The sequence below is a fragment of the Bos mutus genome, chromosome 28 (genome assembly GCF_027580195.1).
Source record: "Bos mutus isolate GX-2022 chromosome 28, NWIPB_WYAK_1.1, whole genome shotgun sequence".
NCBI lineage: Eukaryota > Metazoa > Chordata > Mammalia > Artiodactyla > Bovidae > Bos > Bos mutus.
The window spans coordinates 20,799,089-20,821,371 of record NC_091644.1 but is presented as its reverse complement, the minus strand read 5'-3'; the positions used below and the strand labels follow the sequence as shown (position 1 = coordinate 20,821,371).

Below are 22,283 nucleotides of genomic sequence, written 5' to 3'. Positions count from 1 at the left end.
ATTATAAAAATGCTTAATTCTAATGAAGAGATAAAGAGGGAGAAAGGTGTTTGCTTTTATACTTTATGAATTATGAACTTGTGAAAATATTGTACATTCAAAAAATAAAAATAAAACATAAAGACAGCAAAATTAAGAGGATTTTTAAATAAGCCTATTATGATTCAAATCCCTATTTTTATATCACATTGGTTATAAAAAGTTAAATGGAGGTCAAAGATTTTCAATATATTACAAGAAAAAAATTCCTTACACTCATTGCAAATTGGGGAAAAAGAAATTCTAGTTATAACCCTTGTTTTTCATTTGGTCAGAATAATTTTGATTCAAAATAAAGTTTTTGATGCCTTGGAAGTAATGCTATACACTTTTTAAAAGAAGCTAAAGTGGAAGTCTTATTCAATAGCATATCTTTTTCATCTTTGTGAAAAATCATGTTTGCTTTTAAATTTAAGCAAAGCTTAAAAACTACCTTATGCATGTAAAAAGGGAGGCATCTAGAATAAAATGCCCAACAACATTTTTCAAATAAATTAAAAAGCCACTAACACTTTTTTTTGGGGGGGTTGTATATTTCAAAGATACATGAAAGTACACCAATATGTTCATTGCTGCATTCCAGGAATTCTATTTCAAATTCTGAATGCCTTGTAGGGTACACTGCAACCCATGGCATGCAGCCCTGTAGAGCGTGAAATCTAATGTGAATATGTAACCTAATGATTACAAATCAGGAAACAAAACAACATACATCAGCATGGGGAGAAGTTTAAAGGAATGAAACAATACTGCTCAGACATTCATATGTTGGGTCATTGTTAAACACCACCAGATACTGAGTAATATAACTCCTTTCATCCTCAATTTAGACAACAAAAGAAAATCATTTCCTTCCTTTCCAGTTTTATATATAGTCTCTCAACAATTTCAAATATCTGATTCTTTCTATACCTGAGTGAGCAGTAGGACACGGAGATATTAGCAATTTTTTTCTTTCAATTTAAAGAGCAGATTTATTTACTGACAATAAAATGAGCCACAATAAATAAAAATAAAATCACATTTTAAAAACCCAATTGTTAAAATAACTGAATTATTCACTCTGTTAAATATCCTTCTTATAAAATGATGGATAGATTATGCAGAGTATACATCACTGAAGCATAAAACTGTAAAAGCAACGGAGTGTTATGAGTTAGTTGCCTTGACCTAACCTTTTTCTCGGTGTCTGTCCACATTAATTTTTTTGTTTTAAATCTTTTGCTCTCTAAAAGTTAATATATGTTCAATATGTATTACAAATAAGCTTAGAGGAAAAAAATTACCTATAATCTCACCATTGAAAATTAAGCACTTAATGTTCATATTTCTCCTTCTAGCATTTTCTCTAAACAGACATTTACTTAGACAAAATGCAATGTCATTAGATCATTTGCAATATTTTTTCATTTAACTGTTATAAACATCCTTCCTAGTCAGTTAATATTCTTTTATAATTTTTATAATTGCAAAAGAGTCTATAATATGGACTTATTTATTTAAATAATACTTATTATTTAACTTAACCAATTCTCTATTATTAAACATTTTGGTTGGCTCTTATTTTTTAAACCAACAGAAATAATACTTTGATTCTTGTATATACCTCTTTGAGCATATTTCTGATTACTTTCTTAAAACAACTTCTAGAACTAGAATTGCAAAGCCAAAGAGGACCTGTCTTCTCAAGACTTTGATGCATATTATCAAAATGCCCTCCAAAAAGAGCTATAAAAAATTCTTATTTCCACCAATGATATGTTATTAGAGTGTCCAAGTTAATTAAAATAGCTGATTTTTATGTCTGTAAGGAACAACTAAGGACTTGATATTTCTTTAACAATGCAAGTTTATCAATATATACTAACTGCACTGGATTCTGTTTGTCCTAAGGTATCTACAACACACACTTAAGCGTTTAAAGGAACAACCTAATCTGTATCACTAACTGTATTTTTTTTTAATCAAGCTAAGCTGTTAAGTGTGTCTGTTAAGGATGTGATTTGTTAATCTCCATAAACAAATATGTAGTAATTACTTAAATGATTCAAAGATTTTAGTTCAGAGTACATTAGTACCCTAAAATGATAACTACATAACCACTATCACAAATGAAAATATTAAAATGGTAACAGCTACATCTCCTGCAAATTTGCCTCCAAACTTGAACTCCCTTTTGTGTCCTCTTTCCGCTATAATTCACAACTAGAAACCAAGCCAGCAAAAGGATAACATTTTCATTTTTATCTTCAGCATCTGTCAACTCACCCAAATGTCTGTAATGGTGGTTGTGAGCTTGTAACAAAACCTTTACTCGATCCAAGGGAGCAACTGTTGTTTTGGCACAGCATCCAGCAATACCTACAAAATTTGAAAAGATCAGGAAGACATGGCATACCATTTCTTTCCAAACAGAAATCATGATTAAATTTATTTGGCTAATAAACAAATAATAAATAAACAAATTTGGCTAATAAATAAAAAATAAATAAATTCAGACACAACTGAACAGATGCGAAGAACTGACTCGTTGAAGAGTCTGATGTTAGGAAAGATTGAAGGCTGGAGGAGAAGGGGAAGACAGAGGATGAGATGGTTGGATGGGATCACCGACTCAATGGACATGAGTTTGCGTAAACTCTGGGAGATGGTGATGGACAGGGAAGCCTCGCGTGCTGCAGTCCACAGGGTTGCAAAGAGTCAGACATGACTAAGCAAGTGAACTGAACTGACTGATTCAGCTAGCAAACTCTAATCTCTCATTTGATCCCCACAAATAGAACTGCCCAGAAGCAGAGATATGAAGACGATTGGCTCCCATTCTCTATAACTTAATAATTGAGCATGTCAGGCTTGAAAATAAGTTCAAAGAGTGTAAATCTGCCCCTTAATTGCTGATGAACACTGGAATCTTGCTAAATGTGGTGATGGGACAGACACTTGGAGGTATTTACACAGCTACAAGACTCTGTTTGAAACATCTTCTTCTGGATGACTTCTCATAGAAATAACCAAATTTAACCCATAAAATCCCGTTATTCATTTACAGCACAAGAAGTTTATTCTTACAAGTTACCCAGATTATAGTACTTTTGTTACAGAAGGCTGAACAGACTGAGACATTTTTGTGAAGTACCTTACATGTAATAACCACTCAACCAAATGAGTTACTACTATTATAAAAAGGTAGACAAAAAAGTCCTTGGTGTCTTTTCTATGATTATGTTCAGCTCTTCATCATTGCATATTTGTTAAGAAAGATGCAAGAGTACTGGAACTTTGTGGGTCCCTTCACTACTACATTCAGTCATCCAGCAATTATGTATTTTGTCCCCACCACATGCCACTGTGCAGACATGTTGATGAGAGTAAAGTACATACATGGGCTTTAACATAAATCAGAATCCAGTTCAGTCCTACTAGCTTGGCATGCTTCTAAGGTGATAATATATAAAGACTTTTTGCTGTATACAGTTTGTGTTCCCCAAAATTCCAAATTGGGAAAGGAGTACACCCAGGCTGTATATTGTCACCCTGCTTACTTCACTTATATGCAGAGTGCATCATGCAAAATGCCAGGCTGGATGAAGAACAAGCTGGAATCAAGACTGCCAGGAGAAATACCAATAACCTCAGACATGCAGATGACACTACCCTTATGGCAGAAAGTAAAGAAGAACTAAAGAGCCTTTGATAAAAGTGAAAGAGGAGAGTGAAAAATTTGACTTAAAACTCAACATTCAGAAAAATAAGATCATGGCATCCAGCCCCATCACTTCATGGCAAATAGATGGGGAAACAATGGAAACAGTGAGAGTCTTTGTTTTGGGGAGCTCCAAAACCACTGCAGATGGTGACTGCAGCCATGAAATTAAGACGCTTGCCCCTTGGAAGAAAAGCTATGACCAACCTAGACAGCATATTAAAAAGCAGAGACATTACTTTGGCAACAAAGTCCGTCTAGTCAAGGCTATGGTTTTTCCAGTTGTCATGTATGGATGTGAGAGCTGGACTATAAAGCAAGCTGAGCACCAAAGAATTGATGCTTTCGAACTGTAGTGTTGGAGAAGACTCTTGAGAGTCCCTCGGACTGCAAGGAAATCCAACCAGTCAATCCTAAAGGAAGCCAGTCCTGAATGTTCATTGGAAGGACTGATGCTGAAGCTGAAACTCCAATACTTTGGCCACCTGATGCGAAGAGCTGACTCATTTGAAAAGATCCTGATGCTGGGAAAGATTGAGGGTGGGAGGAGAAGGGGACGACAGAGGATGAGATGGTTGGATGGGTTGGATGGCATCACCGACACAATGAACGTGAGTTTGAGTAGGTTCTGGGAGTTGATGATGGACAGGGAAGCCTGGTGTGCTGCAGTCCATGGGGTCACAAAGAGTCGGACATGAATGAGCGACTAAACTGAATTGAAAATTTGTATGTTGAAAACTAATTCCTAGTGATGGTATTTAGAGGTGGGAGGTGGTATTAGAGGAGGTAATTAGGGCACTCATGCATGAACCAATCCTCTTATAACAGAGGCCCCAGAGAGACTTCCCTGGTGGTCCAGTGCTTAAGGCTCTGTACTCCCGCTGAGAGAAGCAGAAGTTCCATCCCAGGTCAGGGAACTAGGATCCCACAAGCACCATCCCCCGCAAAAAGAGGCCTCAGAGATATCGTTGGCTTATTGCACTGTGTAAAAACACAGTGAGAAGTTGACAGCTATGATGAAGCGGGGTCTCCCCAGATAGCTGCTGGTACCATGACCTTGCACTTCCTGGTTTCAAGAACTTGGAGAAAGAAGTTTATTCTTATGAGTTTCCCAGATTATTGTATATTTGTTATAGAAGCCTGAACAGACTAAAGACACTTTGGTGAAGTACCTTATATGTAGCAAGCACTCAACCAAATGAGTTTTTACTATTATAAAAAGATGGACAAAAAAAGTCCTTGGTGTCTTTTTCTATGATTATCTTCATCATCACATATTTATTAAGAAAGATAAAAGAGTACTGGAATTTCCTGAGTTGCTTCACTACTACATCCCCAGAGACTAGTTCAGGGGCTGGCATTCAGCAGGTACTCAATACCTATTTACTCAATGAATGAATGAATCTTACTTTACAAAATTGTTTAAAATGTAAGACAAAATCATTTAAAATCCACACACATTTACTTAATAGCTCAGCATGTAACTGGTACTAAAATCCATATTCTGAGATATCCAGAAATAAGTTGCCTATTTGTACTCAAATATTAAATCCACATGTAAGCTTCTATATCAAGCTTCTCTTATCTGAACTAATGGAAGTAACAGTCATGGTCACTCAAAATTGAGGATAAACTAAAAATAATTTGCATTGGGGTATATTTGGTTTCAGAATAGTTTGTTATTTTCCCAGTCATTATGAATTAACCATATAAAAATTATTTAGAATCTGCCGAATAAGTAGTTTCTTTTATAATATCTTGTTCATCATATTACTTTATAGCTCGATTAATCATTACAAAAGTCCACTGAGTTAGGTCAAGTAGCCTTTATCTTCATTTTAAGCAACTTGAGATATTTGCCAAAGACCACTGCTAATCATCAGCAAAAAAACAAGTATGCTTTCCTTTGTAAGAGTTACTAGGTTAAGAGATTCAACCACAGGCACTGTGCCTAGGCTTTTACAGGTACTTTTTTATTTAATCATTACAATTACATTCTGAGGTAAGTACTCCTTTTTTAATATTGATTTGTTTATTTGGCTGTCCCACACAGGGGATCTTCATTGCAGCATGCGAACTCTTCTCAGTACATGGGATCTTAGTTTCGTGATCCAGAGAAACGTCACCCAAATCAAAAAAATGGAACATTACCAGTCTCCCAAAAGTCCCTCTCTTATACTCAAATCACTATTTGTTGCTTCTCAGAGACAACCAAATGTCCTCTGAGTTCCAACAATATGAATTTAGCTTTGGCTATTTCTGAGCTTTATACAAATACAATCACACAGTATGTAGTGAGTGTATCTGGCTTCCTCCTGTTCATTATTACACTTGTGAGATTCATACACATTGTTGGTGAGGCAGGAATTTACTCATTTTCAGTGTTACTAGTATTTCACTCTATGATAATACCATATTTCAGTTATATATTCTAACACTGATGGACATGTAGGTTGCTTCTGCTTTAGGGATAGTATGAATATCAAAGATAAGAACATAAATACATATGTTGGGTATATACCTCAGAGTGGAACTGTTGGATCATAGCTGGATCAACTGCAGGTATACAAATGCTCATAGATAACCACACAACCAGTTCTCCAAAGTGACTGTACCAATTTGCACTACCATCAGTAGCATATGAGAGTCCTAGTTGTTAACCTGGCCTACATGGTACCAAGACTCCAGTGTCAACATCACAAAATATAACATGCCCAAAACTGAATTCCTGATCTTTCCCTACCACTATCATGAAAGCTGTTCCAACTACAGGCTTCCTGTTTCAACTTCATCCTTTCAGGTGTTCAGACCAAAATAAGTCCCCCTTGACTTCTCTTCCTTACCCTATCTCTAACCTGTCAGAAAACCATGTATTCTTTTCATATTCAGATTATCATAATTTTTCACCACCTCCCCTGCTACTAACCTGATTCAAGTACCCATCATCTAACATCTGAATTATTGCAAAAACCACCAAACTGGCCCCCCATCTCCCATATTTACATCCCTACAGTTATTCTCCACAGAGCAGCCAAAGTGATCCTTTGGAAACATGTCATATCAGGTCACTTCTCTACTACAGACCTGTAATGGCTCCTTACTTCACTCCAATAAAATTCATAATCTTTACAATGGTTTGCAAGACCCTTCACTTCCTGTCCCCTTTAACTTTCTAACCTCCTTCCCCCATCAATACCACTTGGCTCCAGTTGCACAGGTCTCACTGATGTTCCTTGAGTGATAAGGCCCTCCTTGACTTTGAAGATTTTGCTTTAGCTTTTCTCTCCACCTGGAATGCTCCACCTTAGAAATCAACTTGCTAAACTCCATCCCCTTTTCAAGTTTGCTTGTGTCATTCTTCCAGTGAGACGTACCACAAATTATCCTATTTAATACTGTACCAGTTAGCTTCTCCATTTCTTTGGCCCATTGTCCTTTTCACTTCTTCCCATTTCACTCGTCATCTCTAATACACCGTACAACTTATTTTTCCATGTTGTTCATTGTCTTTCTCACCACAAGTCCTCAACCAATATAAACTCTAAGATCCTTGTTTTGTTCCCTGATGTACACTAAGCTTGTAACAGAAACAGAGCAGGCACTCAAATATTTCCTTGTATAAATAATGACCTTTTTATCAGCTGCTGCTGCTGCTGCTAAGTTGCTTCAGTCCCGTGTCTGATTCTGTACGACCCCATAGACGGCAGCCCACCAGGCTCCCCTGTCCCTGGGATTCTCCAGGCAAGAACACTGGAATGGGTTGCCATTTCCTTCTCCAATGCATGAAAGTGAAAAGTGAAAGTGAAGTCACAGTCCTGTCCGACTCTTCCCGACCCCACGGACTGCAGCCTACCAGGCTCCTCCGTCCATGGGATTTTCCAGGCAAGAGTACTGGAGTGGGGTGCCATTGCCTTCTCCGTTTTTATCAGCAGAACAAAATAATTATTAATACTACTGCAACGTACACATATCTTTCTACAAGTGCTTATGATGTGGAAATTTTAAAAAGTCCCAGCCTTAAATGATTAAGTGATGACAACCCAGTCAATTAAGAGAGGGTAGAGACTGAAACATCTCTTTATGGGAAAGCAGAAGAAATTTCTGAGAGATAACATGAAACTTCCGGCCCCACAGTCACACCAACAGTAGGGTTGCACCAGCTACATGTCAAGTAGCTATTGCACAGTTTGCTAGAACCACCGGAACCAGTTTTGGTTGTAGACAGTTTTGCACAATTTCCCAGTCATTCTTAAACAGCTGTCTTCCAGTATTTGTTTGTTTGTTTGTTTGCTTGCTTGCTTTTAAGTAAACAGCAAAATCCAATTCTACACTCGATAGTGCGCAGTCTCTATAAAAGAGAGGAGTGCCCAGCATGTTTCACTGAAACCCTGGGCTCCTTTACGGGGCTCCCCTCTTTTCCCTGCTATCCAAACTTGAAGAATGGGTGCCTGGTTATGCCCTTCCACATCCCCAGCCTATCCTCGAGGCCGTTTCTCCCCAGAATCCTGCTGTCACTAGTCCAGTAATTATTAGAAAGAGATTACAGCAGGTTGGGCAAACACCTGGCTGGGCATTGGAGCAGCCAGAGTTGAAGAATGTCATCTCGGCCGTTTACACCCGATCTGCCCGGGATCCCGCCCTGGCCACTCCGCGCGCTGCCAGGTCCCCCAGGGGGACACCCACCTCCAGCCAGGAAGGAGCGCAGCCAGTAGAAGTCTCGGCGGGCGGCGGGCCCTCCGGCTCCTGCCGCCTGCGGCATCGCTGGAGGTGGCTCGGTGGCTGCCAGGGCCGCCGCCGCCGCCGCCATCAGGACCAGGGCCGCGTCGGGAGCTTTGGTCGTCAATTTACAACCCAAGGGCCCTAGCCATGGACGGAGCAGGCAGTGACAGGGCACCGACCGCCGCGCGGGCGGGGCGGAATACCAAGGGCAGCACCGCGCGACGCGGGCTGATTGCGTATACCAGGGGCGGGGCCTGGGTCAAGGCCCGCTGGGGGAGTCGCCCCGGCAGGGCGCCTCCCCTTCACCCAGCTTCACCCCGCGTCCCTACTTCTGGATTCGCTTTTCAGGCCTCTTCTGTTACAGAGAAGAAGGGAAGTATGGCCAGGGGAGAAGATCCTTTCCAAACCCGCCGCCTCAGAAAGCTCTCTCCCGTGCTGTAACCGTCCATCGGGCTGCCTTCTGAATTCCCTATAATGAACCTTTTTCAGAACCAAATTTCGGTTCTTCACGCCTTCCAGGAACTTATGGAATTGTACTCACATTGCACACTCTTTCTCACCAAATCAGTTCTGCCTTTTCTGAACTTCTTAATGAGCCTCAGTTTCTGCCTCTCTAACCCCCTACTAGGAGAAGGCAATGGCACCCCACTCCAATACTCTTTCCTGGAAAATCCCATGGGCGGAGGAGCCTGGAAGGCTGCAGTCCATGGGGTCGCTGAGGGTCAGACATGACTGAGCGACTTCACTTTCATTTTTCACTTTCATGCATTGGAGAAGGAAAGGCAACCCACTCCAGTGTTCTTGCCTGGAGAATCCCAGGGTTGGGGGAGCCTGGTGGGCTGCTGTCTATAGGGTCGCACACAGTCGGACACGACTGAAGTGACTTAGCAGCAGCAGCAGCAGCAACCCCCTACTAAGCTTCAATTCCATTCCCATCAACTCTGCCAAAGAAATAATTGCTAAAGCAAGATCTCTCTTTGGGGCCCTAGGAATTACGCAAATACTTCTGCTTTGCCAGGACTTTCTGAATCTGTGCCTTCTGCTTAGCTCTGGATTTCCGCCCTGTTCCCCACCAACTCCTAAACTCCCAGGAACTTCCAAGTTTCTTCTTCCTGGTCCCACTGCATTATAGACTGTCTTTTTAAACCACCCCTTACCCGGCACTATTCTCTTTCTGAGCATCCCTCATCAACTTCAAGTTGACCAAAATTTATTCCTATTCACTGTGACCAAAGTTGTTCTGAACTTTTATCCTCTCAGAGAGTATCTATTAAGATTTTTGTTAGTATTTACTCCAACCTTTCCTATTTTTGACACTGGTCCCCCATTTCTCTTTCTATGGATAAGCCTCTGCAGTCTTTCTAGCCAACATTTATCACTAATGAAGAATTCAGATTTCAAACTTGTTTTTCCCATCTTCCTAATACTCAATTTCCACCAGAAAATACTATCATTATTTATAATTTGCCTGTCTAATGTGAAGAATTTAAAGGCCCTGAAAGTGTGGATGGTTGCAGAACATTGTGATTGTAATTAATGCTACTGAATTGTACTCTTAAAAATGGTTAAAATGGTAATTTTTTTGTGAAGTATGTTTTATTACAATTAAAAAGTACAAGAAAAACTTCCATAAGATTTTTTTATATATCCAAAAAGAGAAAGATCTATGCTTTCTTATTAAATAACTAGCAAAATTGTCTGGTTCCTAGTCCTAACATGTATTTTTTTTCTGTCCTGTAAGCTGTACTGGTATCTCTTCTCATCTATTTCCATTTCAAATGAAACATACCTTATAGATTTAAATTATCACATAATGGCCCTCAACTCCAAAACTGAGTCCAGGTCCAAGATGGAAAGTTTATACACATGATAACTGACAAGTCTAGTGACTTTAAATAGCCAATTATTTCTTCTCTACTCAGCTGGCTACTATTAAACTACTCAACCTACAGATGTTACTACACACAACTCTCAGAGATCTTACCCAACCTTAGAGTTTTAAATTATTCTTGCCTGGAAATCCCATGGACAGAGGAGCCTGGTGGGCTACAGTCCATGGGATCGCAAGAGTCGGACACTACTTAGTTACTAACCCACCACCATAAGAATTTTAAATAGCATTTACAGGTTGATGGGGCTTCCCTTGTGGTTCAGCTGGTAAAGAATCCACCTGCAATGTGGGAGACCTGGGTTCAATCCCCAGGTTGGTTAGATCCCTGGAGAAGAAAATGGCAACCTACTCCAGTACTCTTGCCTGGAGAAATCCATGGACAGAGGAGTGGGACAGGCTGCAGTCCATGGAATCGCAAAGAGTCAGACATAACTGTGTGACTAACTTTCCCTTTTTATAGGTTGATGACTCCCAATCTCCAGCCCTTCCCACTCACTCTCCAACTGTATTGATTCATATTTCCCATTTCACCACTCATTCATCTAATTGGCATCTATTTGCCATTGGTGGTGGTTTAACACTAAGTCATGTCCAACTCTTCAACCCCATGGACTGTAGCCTGCCAGGCTCCTTCATCCATGGGATTTCCCAGGCCAGAATACTGAAGTGTGTTGCCCTTTCCTTCTCCAGGGGATCTTCCTGACCCAGGGATCCAACCCAGGTCTCCTGCATTGCAGGCGATCTCTTGCATTGCAGGCAGGTTCTTTACCAACTGAACCACCAAGGAAGCACATCTATTTGCCATATTCAAAACTAAATTCCTCATCTTTCTTCGCAAACATGCTACACCTGCAACCTTTTCTCATTTCATTAAATCACAACTCCATCGTCAGTCCATAAATCTTGACTAATTTCCTAAATACTCTCCCTACTTTCTCTTGCTTCCTACTATCTATTCCCAAGATGGCAATCAAATCAGTTTTTTAAAACCTAAAGCATATCTTGTCACATCTTATCCCAAAACCCTTTGATGGCTTCGCATATCACTTGGGGAATTCCTACAATGGTTTACTGTTATGTCTCTGACCTCAATGCCTAGAGCTTCCTTCAGTTACACTGGCTTCTTTGTTCCTCATAAATACCTGGCATGCCTCTCCCAGGGCTTTGCACAAGCTGTTCTTTCTACCTGTACTTCTTTACCCCTAGGTATTCCATGTAACTTCCTCCAATCTCCTGCTTCAGATTTTATACATATGTAAGCTTGTCAACCTCCAGGTCTTGGTTTTGCTGACTGTATACAGCTTCTCCATCTTTGGCTACCTCTGTTTCATTCACTACGCTGAAGCCTTTGACTGTGTGGGTCATAAACTGTGGAAACTTCTTAAAGAGATAGGAATACCAGACCATCTTAACTGTCTCCTGAGAAAATTGTGTGCCAGTCAAGAAGCCACAGTTAGAACCCTGTATGGAACTGCTTGGTTGAGGATTGAGAAAGAAGTATGACAGGGCTGTCTGTTGTCACCCTGTTTATTTAACCTATACGCTGAGCACATCATAGGAAATGCCAGGCTGAATGAGTTACAAGGGGGGAATCAAGATAGGCATGAGAAACATCAGCAACCTCAGATATGCAGATGATACCACCCTAAAGGCAGAAAGTGAAGAGGAACTAAAGAACCTCTTGATGAGGGTGAAGGAGGAGAGTGAAAAATCCAGCTTAAAACTCTGAGTAAAACTAAGATTATGACACCTGGCCCCATTACTTCATGGCAAATAGAAGGGGAAAGGTGGAAGCAGTGACAGATTTTCTCTTCTTGGACTCTAAAGTCACTGCAGATGGTAACTGCAGCCATGAAATCAGAAGACGATTGCTTCTTGGCAGGAAAGCTATGACAAACCTATACAGTGTGTTGAAAAGCAGAGACATCACTCTCCCAACAAAAGTACATAAAGTCAAGGCAATGGTCTTCCCAGTAGTCACGTACAGTTGTGAGAGCTGGACTGTAAAGAAGGCAGAGCGCCAAAGAATTGATGCCTTTGAATTGTGGTGCTGGAGAAGCCTCCTAAGAATCCCTTGGACAGCAAGCAGATAAACCAGTCAATTTAAAAGGAAACCAACCCTGAATACTCATTGGAAGGACTGATGCTGAAGCTAAGTAAGTAAGTGAAGTTGCTCAGTTGTGTCCGACTCTTTTTTTGTTTTTTAACTTTTTTTTTTTTTTTTTTTTTTTTTTTTTTTTTGTGTCCGACTCTTTGTGGCCCCATGGACTGTAGCCTACCAGGCTCCTCCTTCCATGGGATTTTCTAGGCAAGAGTACTGGAGTGGGTGGCCATTGCTTTCTCCAGGGGATCTTCCCAACCCAGGAATCGAACCTGGGTCTCCCGCACTATAGGCAGACGCTTTACCACCTGAGCCACCAGGGAGGTTGGAAGGACTGATGCTGAAGCTAAAGCTCCAGTATTTTGGTCGCCTGATGCAAACAGCCAACTCATTGGAAAAGTCCCTAATGCTGGGAAAAATTGAGGGCAGAAGGAAAAGAGGGCATCAGAGCATGAGATGGCTGGATGGCATCACTGGTGCAATGGACATGAACTTGGGCAAACTCTGGGACTCCCAAACTTTGGGAGATAGGGACAGAGAGGCCTGGCATGCTGCAGTCCATTGGGTTGCAAAGAGTTGGACACGACTGGAAGACTGAACAGCTAGCTTCTCAAGGAGGCTTTTCCTGACTGTAATATTTAAAATTACTACCCACTTCACCCTCACCCCTACCAAAACTCATTCTCTTTCTTTTCCTTTTTTAAGACGAAAAGGAAAGAGTGGCTTTATTACTTTTCCAAGTAAAGGGGGAACATAGTAGGCTAGTGCCTCAAGAACTGTGCCTCCATGCCTGGTGAGGATATATGTCAGTTGCTCTGTCATGTCCAACTCTTAGTGACCCTATGCTGTAGCCCACCAGGCTCCTGTGTTCATGGGGATTCTCCAGGCAAGAATACTGGAGTGGGTTGCTATGCCCTTCTCCAGAGGACCTTCCCAATGCAGGGATCGAACCCGGGTCTCCTACATTGCAGGAGGATCCTTTACTTTTTGAGCCACCATGGAAGCCTAGGTAGAGATTATATAGTCAGGCAAGGGTATGTGATAAGGATCAAGGCAGTAACAGTCTTCATTCCTTCTTCTGTAAAGTTTCAAAGGGGTGAGGTTGCTGACAAAATTAGGGTGTGTGCAGTGGTGGTTGGATCTCCTTAATCTTGATGAACCTCAATGGTCCCTTTAATCTTGCCTCAGGTGGTTTCCTGGCTGCTTCTCCTTTGATTCCCAACTGTTCTGCCCTTAGGAATTCAGAGAAGGTCATGGAGGCTGGAGTCTTGCTCTGGGGTGATCAAAGAGAGTTTGCTGCATACAGGCAGACCACTGGAGCAGGGGTGATGGAAAACTGCAGGATGAGGGGCTCTTGAGGGTCCTTGAAACCTTCTTCAAAGCTGTGCTGCTTCCCTGAGGTGTGGGGGAGGGGAGCGTGCAGAGGTCACTACAGTGGTGACCCAGTGACTCCTGGAAGGTGGGTGCCCGGTCTGGAAGCCCAGCTTTGTGATTATTTGATAAATATACCCTCCTCCTCTGAGCTTGGAGCCTCTTCATAATTTGAGGCAGTTCTCCCCGCCCATACCCCTTGCTCCAGGAGTAAGACATGCTCTGTGGGCCTCAGCAAGGCAACACCAGGAACTCAGTCTTAGGTGCTCTCCCTGAGGCCGGGAGCCAAAAGCCAAGTCTCCTGGGACCTGAGAGGGAGACAGGAGGGGCAGGGAGGAGACAGGGAGACAACCAATGACTCTTGTGCCTGTTTTACAGGTGAGGACACTGGGCCCTGAGGGGCAGTGATCCAGCAGGGCTGCCCCAGGACCAAGGTGACTAGATATTTTCAAGCACTGAAGCCCACAGCCTTCTGGCTAAATTAAGTCACTAATGTGGCCCTCCTGCCTCAGAACTGATCCTCCCAGTTTGGTGTCCTTCAGCCTGGTCAGTGGCCTGCAGATGGCACTGAACCCTGGGAGTCTGATCTCATGGCCAGGGGCCCTGTGCAAAGAGGGGAGGAGGGGAGAGAAAAAAGGGAGGGAGGAGGGAACAGAAGAAAAGAAGGGAACTGAAGCTCATTGTCTCTTTTGTCTTCTTTTTTCTCTCCTTTAGTTTTTTGTCATGATACTTATCAGTGCTTATTAAATATATATATTGGATTCCCCTCAACTCAGCTGGTAAAGAATCACCTGCAATGCAGGAGACCCCAGTTCAATTCCTAGGTCAGGAAGATCCCCTGGAGAAGGGAATGGCAACCCATTCCAGTATTCTTGCCGGGAGAATCCCTTGGATAGAGGAGCCTGGCAGGCTACAGTCCATGGGGATGCAAAGAGTCGGACATGACTGAGCGACTAACATTTTCACTTTCTTACAGAGCACTACTGGTTTTTCCAGTAGTCATGTATGGATGTGAGAGTTGGGCCATAAAAATGGCTGAGCCTCCCATAAAAATGGCTGAGCCTCCCAAAATTGATACTTTCAAACTGTCGTGCTGGAGAAGACTCTTGAGAGTCCCTTGGACAGCAAGGAAATCAAACCAGTCAATCCTAAAGGAAATCACCCCTGAATATCCATTGGAAGGGCTGATTCTGAAGCTGAAGCTCCAATACTTTGGCCACCTGATGCGAAGAGCTGATTCACCGGAAAAGACCCTGATGCTGGGAAAGATTGAGGACAAGAGGAGAAGGGAGTGACAGAGGATAAGATAGTTGGATTGGTATCACTGACTCAATGGACATGAGTTTGAGCTAAGTCAAGGAGATAGTGAAATACAGGGAAGCCTGGCATGCTGTAGTTCATGGGGTCACAGAGAGCCGGACTCAACTTGGCAACTGAACCACAATAAGAGCCGAGGCACAGTAGTTGTGGTGCATGGGCTTAGCTACTCTGCAACCTGTAGGATCTTCCTGGACCAGGGATTAAACCCATGTCTGCTACACAGGCAAGTGAATTCTTTACCACTGAGCCACCAGGGAAGCCTGTAAAAAGTTTTTATTATCAGTCTCCCCCCACTAGCATGTGAGCTCCATGAAGGTAGGAATTATCTGTTTTGTTTGTTTGCTATGTCTTTTGACACTGAATAGATAGTAAATAATGATGGCTCTACTTAAAGACCAACTCTTTCTATGACTTTCACTTCTAGAATATCTAGCATCTAGTGGCCAGAGGCTAAAGAAATGGAGAAAAACTAATCCTTTCCCTAGATTAATATACTATTTCAGAGGATGAATGTGAACCTAAAAGTAAAATAAATATACACAAGTAAAAAGTAAGGATACAGAAGAAAGACCGATCATATTTGTCACAGGTCACCCAGGAAGGATATGCCGATGACACCACCCTAATGGCAGAAAGCAAAGAAGAACTAAAGAGCTTCTTGATGAAAGTGAAAGAGGAGAGTGAAAAAGTTGGCTTAGAACTAACATTCAGAAAACTAAGATCATGGCATCTGGTCCCATCACTTCAGGGTACATAGATGGGGAAACAGTGGAAACAGTGACAGACTTTATTTTTCTGGGCTCCAAAATGTGTTGACTGTAGCCATGAAATAAAAAGATGCTTACTCCTTAGAAGAAAAGTTATGACCAACCTAGACAGCATATTAAAAAGCAGAGACATTACTTTGCCAACAAAGGTCTGTCTATTCAAAACTATGGTTTTTCCAGTAGTCATGTATGGATGTGAGAGTTGGACTATAAAGAAAGCTGAGCGCCGCAGAATTGATGCTTTTGAACTGTGGTGTTGGAGAAGACTCTTGAGAGTCCCTTGGACTGCAAGGAGATCCAACCAGACCATCCTAAAGGAAATCAGTCCAGAATATTCATTGGAAGGACTGATTCTGAAGCTGAAGCTCTAATACTTTGGCCACCTGATGTGAAGAACTGACTCATTTGAAAAGACCCTGATACTGGGAAAGATTGAAGGCAGGAGGAGAAGGGGATGACAGAGGATGAGATGGTTGGATAGCATCACCGACTAAATGGGCATGAGTTTGAGTGGACTCCGAGAGTTGGTGATGGACGAGAGGCCTGGTGTGCTGCAGTCCATGGTGTCACAAAGAGTCGGACAGGACGGAGTGACTTAACTGAACTGAACCTGGGAAGGAGGTCATTGAACTGTCCTTTGACAAGCTAAACATCATCCAGGGCAAACACACATACCTATATACACACAGGTTGCACAGACACACACATAAGGAAGCTCAACTCGTTCAAAAAACAAAGAATTATCCAGTTTGCCTGCTTTAGGATCCTTCACCCCTTCTCCATGACTCCCCAACATTTGTATGGCAGACCACTGACCAATGACGTTAGAGAAATAAGTCAAGGTTATATCACGAACAGTTTCAATCTTGGGCTAAAGGTTCAATTCAGTGGCTAATGAGAAACTGATAACAACTATGTTTTAGAAGAATCAATCTGGAAAAGATGAACATGATAATTGGGAAGACAGACACTGACAGATACAACAGTAAAGAAGTGAGATAGGAAGCGTTTGCAATCTTCCAGACAAAAGAGTTGGTGAGAGCATGAAAACATGATCAGAAAGAAAATAGATGGAAAACACAGAACCTTTTGTGCTTGGTAAGAAATTAGATATGGAAGGCAAGGCATAGGATAAGTCAAAACTGCTTCAGGTTTTGCTAGGGCGGTTAAGAGACTTGATGGAGAATTAACAGAAGAGGGAAAACAGAAAGAGGGACAGGTTTAAGGCACAGAAAGGGAATAGGAATTACAGCAGAAACAGTAAAGATGAAAATACACAAAATACCAAAGGCCAAATGTTTGGCAAAAGTTATTTAAAAATATGGATAATATGTGAATACCATATAGAGTGAATATAGCAATAACTACCTAAAAAGTCATCTTTGAAAGCTTCACCCCACCCCACATATACCCCAGCTTTTCATGAAACAGGGAGAAATCAATGTTCCATTTTTTTCTTTATTTTTTTAGAGGTGGAAAAGTCTTTTATTCTATCGGTCAGGCCCATTGGCCTAGCCTCGACCTGGAATCGGGAATAGCTGAGCAGGACCTCTCCTTCTCCTCCCTCTTCCTCCGGCTTCTCTTTTTCCTTCGTCTGCTCCTCCTCCTGCACCAGGGTTTGTTCTGGCTCCTTCCCCAGTTGGACACCACAGTAGGTGACAAATAGGACAGCTAGCATGGTCTTTGGGAACCCTGTGAGTAGCAGGGACTGGGCGACCAGCTCTGTGAACTCAAGGTTGTTCAGGCTTACAAGGTTGTACGCGATAATGGCTTAGAAGTGCATGGCCCCAAAGATAGCTCAGAGCCTGCAGAACATCTGCTCCAAACGTGAGGCTTTGATTCACATTAGAGGCCCCTACTCTGCCAGCTTCTGTACCCAGAGTTCAAAGTTGAGGCCAAAGCAGTTAAGGCATGACCACAGGTAGACAATATCATAAGACAAAGCCACAGAGTGGTGATGGCAAATGTGGCCCCAGTGGCCAGCTGCTCTGGGATCACTGCAGAGTGCTCCCCAACAATGTGGTCATATACACACTTGCAGAGCCAATCGTTGATGCCAAGGTCAAAGTGCATCTCCTCAAAAATGTAGAGCACTAAAAAAAAAAAAAAAAAAGTGTAGAGCACTGTGATACACTGGGGAGCCTGTTGGGGATCCAAGGGGTCGAGGTGCACCATGGTGTTGACAACGCTGAAGAGGATGGCCACCTTCACCCAGTCATACACCAAGTTTGAGTAGGTTAAGCCAGCTGCAGACGGGGGTCATCCCTGCCCACTGCCCACCCCAACCCAAGCTTCCCAAAATCCAAGAGAGGCCCCTATTTTTTTTGGCTGCGCTGGGTCTTCCTTGTGGGGAACATGCTCTTCCTTGCTGCAGGAGGGTTTTCTCTGTTGTGGCGAGCAGGGCTACTGTCTAGCTGCTGTGTGCAAGCTTCTTATTGCAGTGCAAAAACTTCCAGAGGAGGCCCCATTTCAACAAACATTGTCATGAACCTTAGTTGTCTTTTTAAGTCTTCCGTTAGTCTCTTTTAGACCACAGATCATTAACTTTTATTTAGTTATTTTTACCAGGAATAAGCATCATATATCAGAGATGCCTTATAACTTAAATAACTTTGGAGTCATATATAATTTCCATGGATAAGATAGTTGGATAGCATCACTGACTCAAAGGACATGAGTTTGAGCAAACTCTGGGAGATAGTGAAGGACAGGGAAGCCTGATATGCTGTAGTCCATGGAGTCACAAATGACTTAGCGACTGAATAACGACAACATAATTTATCCATGTATAACATATAATCTGGGCTTCCCTGGTGTCTTAGCAGTAAAGAATTCACCTGCAATGCAGGAGCTGAAGGAGATCTAGGTTCCATCCCTGGGTCGGAAAGATACCCTGGAGGAGGGCGTGGCAACCCACCCCAGTATTCTTGCCTGAAAAATCCCATGGACAGAGTAGACTGGTGGGCTCCAGTCCAAAGGGTCGCAAAGAGTTAGACATGACTGAAGCAACTTGGCACTCATGCAACATGATCTTTGTGTTTTTAGTAGAATGTATCCATAAACAAAATTTAAAATATTTTAGATGCTATACAACTTCACATGAAATTAAACATCCACATTTTCTTTTATATGTATATAAAGTATAGCATTTTAGTATATTAGAAGAAATATCATAATAATTTCTGAAAGGATACACGAGAAACTGTCAGCAGAGATTACCTCTGTAGAGTGGAATGCATGAAGGAAGGGGGCGGGTCTTACACCTTTCATTTCATTGTACAATATTTTATATATTTTGATTTTTTGTTTTCTTTTGGCCTCTCCTCGTGACATGTGGGATCTTATTTCACCAACCAGGGACAGACCAGGGATTGAATCCATGCCCCATGCAGTGGAAGCACAGAATCTTAACCACTGGACCACCAGGGAATTCTTGAAAGCAGGAATTTTAGGAAACGGTGGCTTTTTTTTAATTATGGCATTAGTGATCAGGTATCCAAAAAATGAAAAGTAACATTTTCTAATGGTCTTTTTCTACAGTCCACCAAAGATGTACCTTAAATTTCTAATACAGTATAGTGAAAACAAACAGAAACATGACTGTCTGCTTCTCTACTTAACAGGTAAGTGATCTTAAAGGCAATAAAGGTCTGATCTTCAGTTTTTAATCTGTAAAAGATGAGTGATATTTCCCCTGAGATATGATGTGAATATCAAATAAGATCATTTCAGCAAAGGACCTACCACAGTGCTATGGTATGTGCTATATTCCTTTCATTTCCTTCGTACCCATAGACCTGCAGAACAGATCATTATTCATCCAACCAATACATATGTACCACCCACCTACTGTATGCCAGCCATTATGTTAGATGGTCAAGCTATAAAAATCAGATAAAATTCCTACAAAGACTTTTGCAAGAGAGCAAGCTGTTCCAAAAAAAGTATACACAAAAAGTACAATTTGTCAGTATCTATCCAATATTAGGGGTGTGCAAGAAGTATTATAAGGTACAAAGAGGAGAGAGGCCAGGTCTATTGGGATGGGGTGGTGAGAGGAACATTAGGAAAAGCTAGAGTCTTGAACTGAGCCTTGAAAAATGAGTAAGAATTTTCTGAGTATTTCAGAAGACAAACTGCATTATCTCAATGTCGTTACAATTAGATATAAAAGATATAAAAAGAATCAGAGCTAATGGTAGAAGAGTTTGGGGTCTTGAAGGGACTAATCACAACTTCAAATGCACTACCATACTATGCCCCTCCAGGGTTCAGGCAGGTCACTTATATTGACAAATGTGTAAGATAATAGCCCGGAGAAGGCAATGGCACCCCACTCCAGTACTCTTGCCTGGAAAATCCCATGGACGGAGGAGCCTGGTAGGCTGCAGTCCATGGGGTCGCTGAGGGTCGGACACAACTGAGTGACGTCCACTTTCACTTTTCACTTTCATGCACTGGAGAAGGAAATGGCAACCCACTCCAGTGTTCTTTCCTGGAGAATCCCAGGGACAGAGGAGCCTGGTGGGCTGCCGTCTATGGGGTCGCACAGAGTCGGACACGACTTAAACGTTGCTTCAGTCGTTTAAGTTGGCTCGTTTAACCAGGCTCCCCCGTCCCTGGGATTCTCCAGGCAAGAACACTGGAGTGGGTTGCCATTTCCTTCTCCAGTGCATGAAAGTGAAAAGTGAAAGTGGACGTCACTCAGTCCTGTCCGACCCTCAGCGACCCCATGGACTGCAGCCTACCAGGCTCCTCCGTCCATGGGATTTTCCAGGCAAGAGTACCGGAGTGGGGTGCCATTGCCTTCCCTGGTAAGATAATAGAGGGAGCTGCTAAACGAAAGAACTGTAAAGTGCTTGCTTTGCCTAAAATAAAACATATCTGCCAATGAAATTCACTGGTTTACAAGAACGGAATTATTGGCTTGCAATTTTAGAATAAAGCCATTGAGGCTGGAGTGGGAAAAACTAGGATATTTGTGATGGAAGATGAGGTAGAAAAATAGGTCAAGTCTTATAGCCACTGGCAGCCTTGTAGCCACTTTAGGAGTCTTGACATTATCCCTGAAGCAACATGAAGCCAGTGTTAAGCTGTGTCTAACATAGTGAGGCATATTTCAAAATGGTCATTCTGCCTGTGGCTTAGATAATGAAATAGGACAAAAGTGGGTGTGAGTACACTATTGCAAAACATGGCAATTGGTCTAGAGTAAAGGCCATGGGAATGGACAGAAGTGGATGGATTTGAGACATGCTGAAGTGATGAAAGGGATAGAACTTGGTGATGGATTCAGTAAAAGGACTGAGGAAAGGGAGATATCAAAGCTAATTCCTAGGTTCCTGGTTATATGACTGGATGGATTCACTGAGGCAAGGATCACGGGGAGAGGATCAGTTTGTTATTACTCTAGGGCAAAGTGAAAGGACAGGGGAGAGAATGAGTTGCTTGGTAGCAACATATGGAGTACGCAGAGGCCTCAGAGACCTCTAAGAGGAGATACTGGAGAGGTGAATATATGGAGCAGTCTGGGCTGAAAATATAATATTAGTTAAGTCCAAGCTAAAGAGAGAGAGAACCTAGAACTCAGCCTTGTGCGTGTCCGTGCGTCCTACGTCACTTTAGTCGTGTCTGACTCTTTCCAACCCTATGGACTGTACCCCTCCAGGTTCCTCTGTCCATGGGATTCTCCAAAGAATACTGGAGTGGTTTGCCATTCTCTCCTCCAGGGGATCTTCTCGACCCAGGGATAAAACCTGGATATCCTGCATTGCAGGCAGATTCTTTATTGTCTGAGCCACCAAGGAAGCCCCAGCCTTGAGTAACTGTAATACCTAATGGCCAGTTGGAGAATGATGAGCTGGTAAAGAAGATGGAGGAGTAGCTAGATATATGGTAGAGGCAGGGTAGGGCGGGGGTTGAAAGTGTGTATAGAAGTCAGTGGTAAGGAGTGTTTTAAGAGTAATGTAATATTGGAAATGTTGAGTTTAAAAAGTCCGTGAAGGATCTAAGTCAAAATAGTCTGGAGCTCAAAAATGGGAGTCAGGCTAGAGAGATAAACTTGGAAGTCTAGGGCATTTACGTGGCAACTTAAAGCCATGTTTGTTTAGAAAGTATAGTATAATGTGTAAAGATGGTATTCAATCAACAGTAGCAATTATATTATTCACACACTGGAGCAATAATAACACTGATGGATTTGCTTAGTGTTTTTCACTGAGAAGATAACATGGGATATATTATCCAATTGCTCTGTCAGTCAATATTTGGCCTGTCAGGAATATTTATTGAGGGTATTATAGTATCAGTTTCTCTAAAGAGATAGGACACAAAAGAAATAGAAGATATGAGTCTTACTCTGAAGTTTTCACA

At 42.0% G+C, this 22,283-nt stretch overlaps 1 protein-coding gene and 1 non-coding gene across 3 annotated transcripts in view; both read right to left on the bottom strand.

Annotated features, from left to right (window-relative positions):
* SLC25A16 (solute carrier family 25 member 16) overlaps positions 1 to 8,675 on the bottom strand; it is a 28,998-nt gene extending 20,323 nt beyond the window's left edge. The window contains exons 1-2 of one of the 2 annotated variants that reach the window (XM_005907317.3): positions 8,426 to 8,675; positions 2,308 to 2,400 (exon numbers count right to left, since the gene is read on the bottom strand). In XM_005907317.3, the coding sequence (XP_005907379.2) occupies positions 2,308 to 2,400; positions 8,426 to 8,549 (217 nt within the window). In that variant the 5' untranslated portion in view covers positions 8,550 to 8,675. The remainder of the gene's footprint in view (positions 1 to 2,307; positions 2,401 to 8,425) is intronic. The other variant, XM_070364578.1, reaches the window with a different exon arrangement.
* A 4,029-nt stretch (positions 8,676 to 12,704) lies between these two features.
* Positions 12,705 to 12,776, bottom strand: TRNAY-AUA (transfer RNA tyrosine (anticodon AUA)). Its single transcript has one exon. It is a non-coding gene; the product is annotated as a tRNA-Tyr (tRNA).
* Positions 12,777 to 22,283: the final 9,507 nt, after the last annotated feature.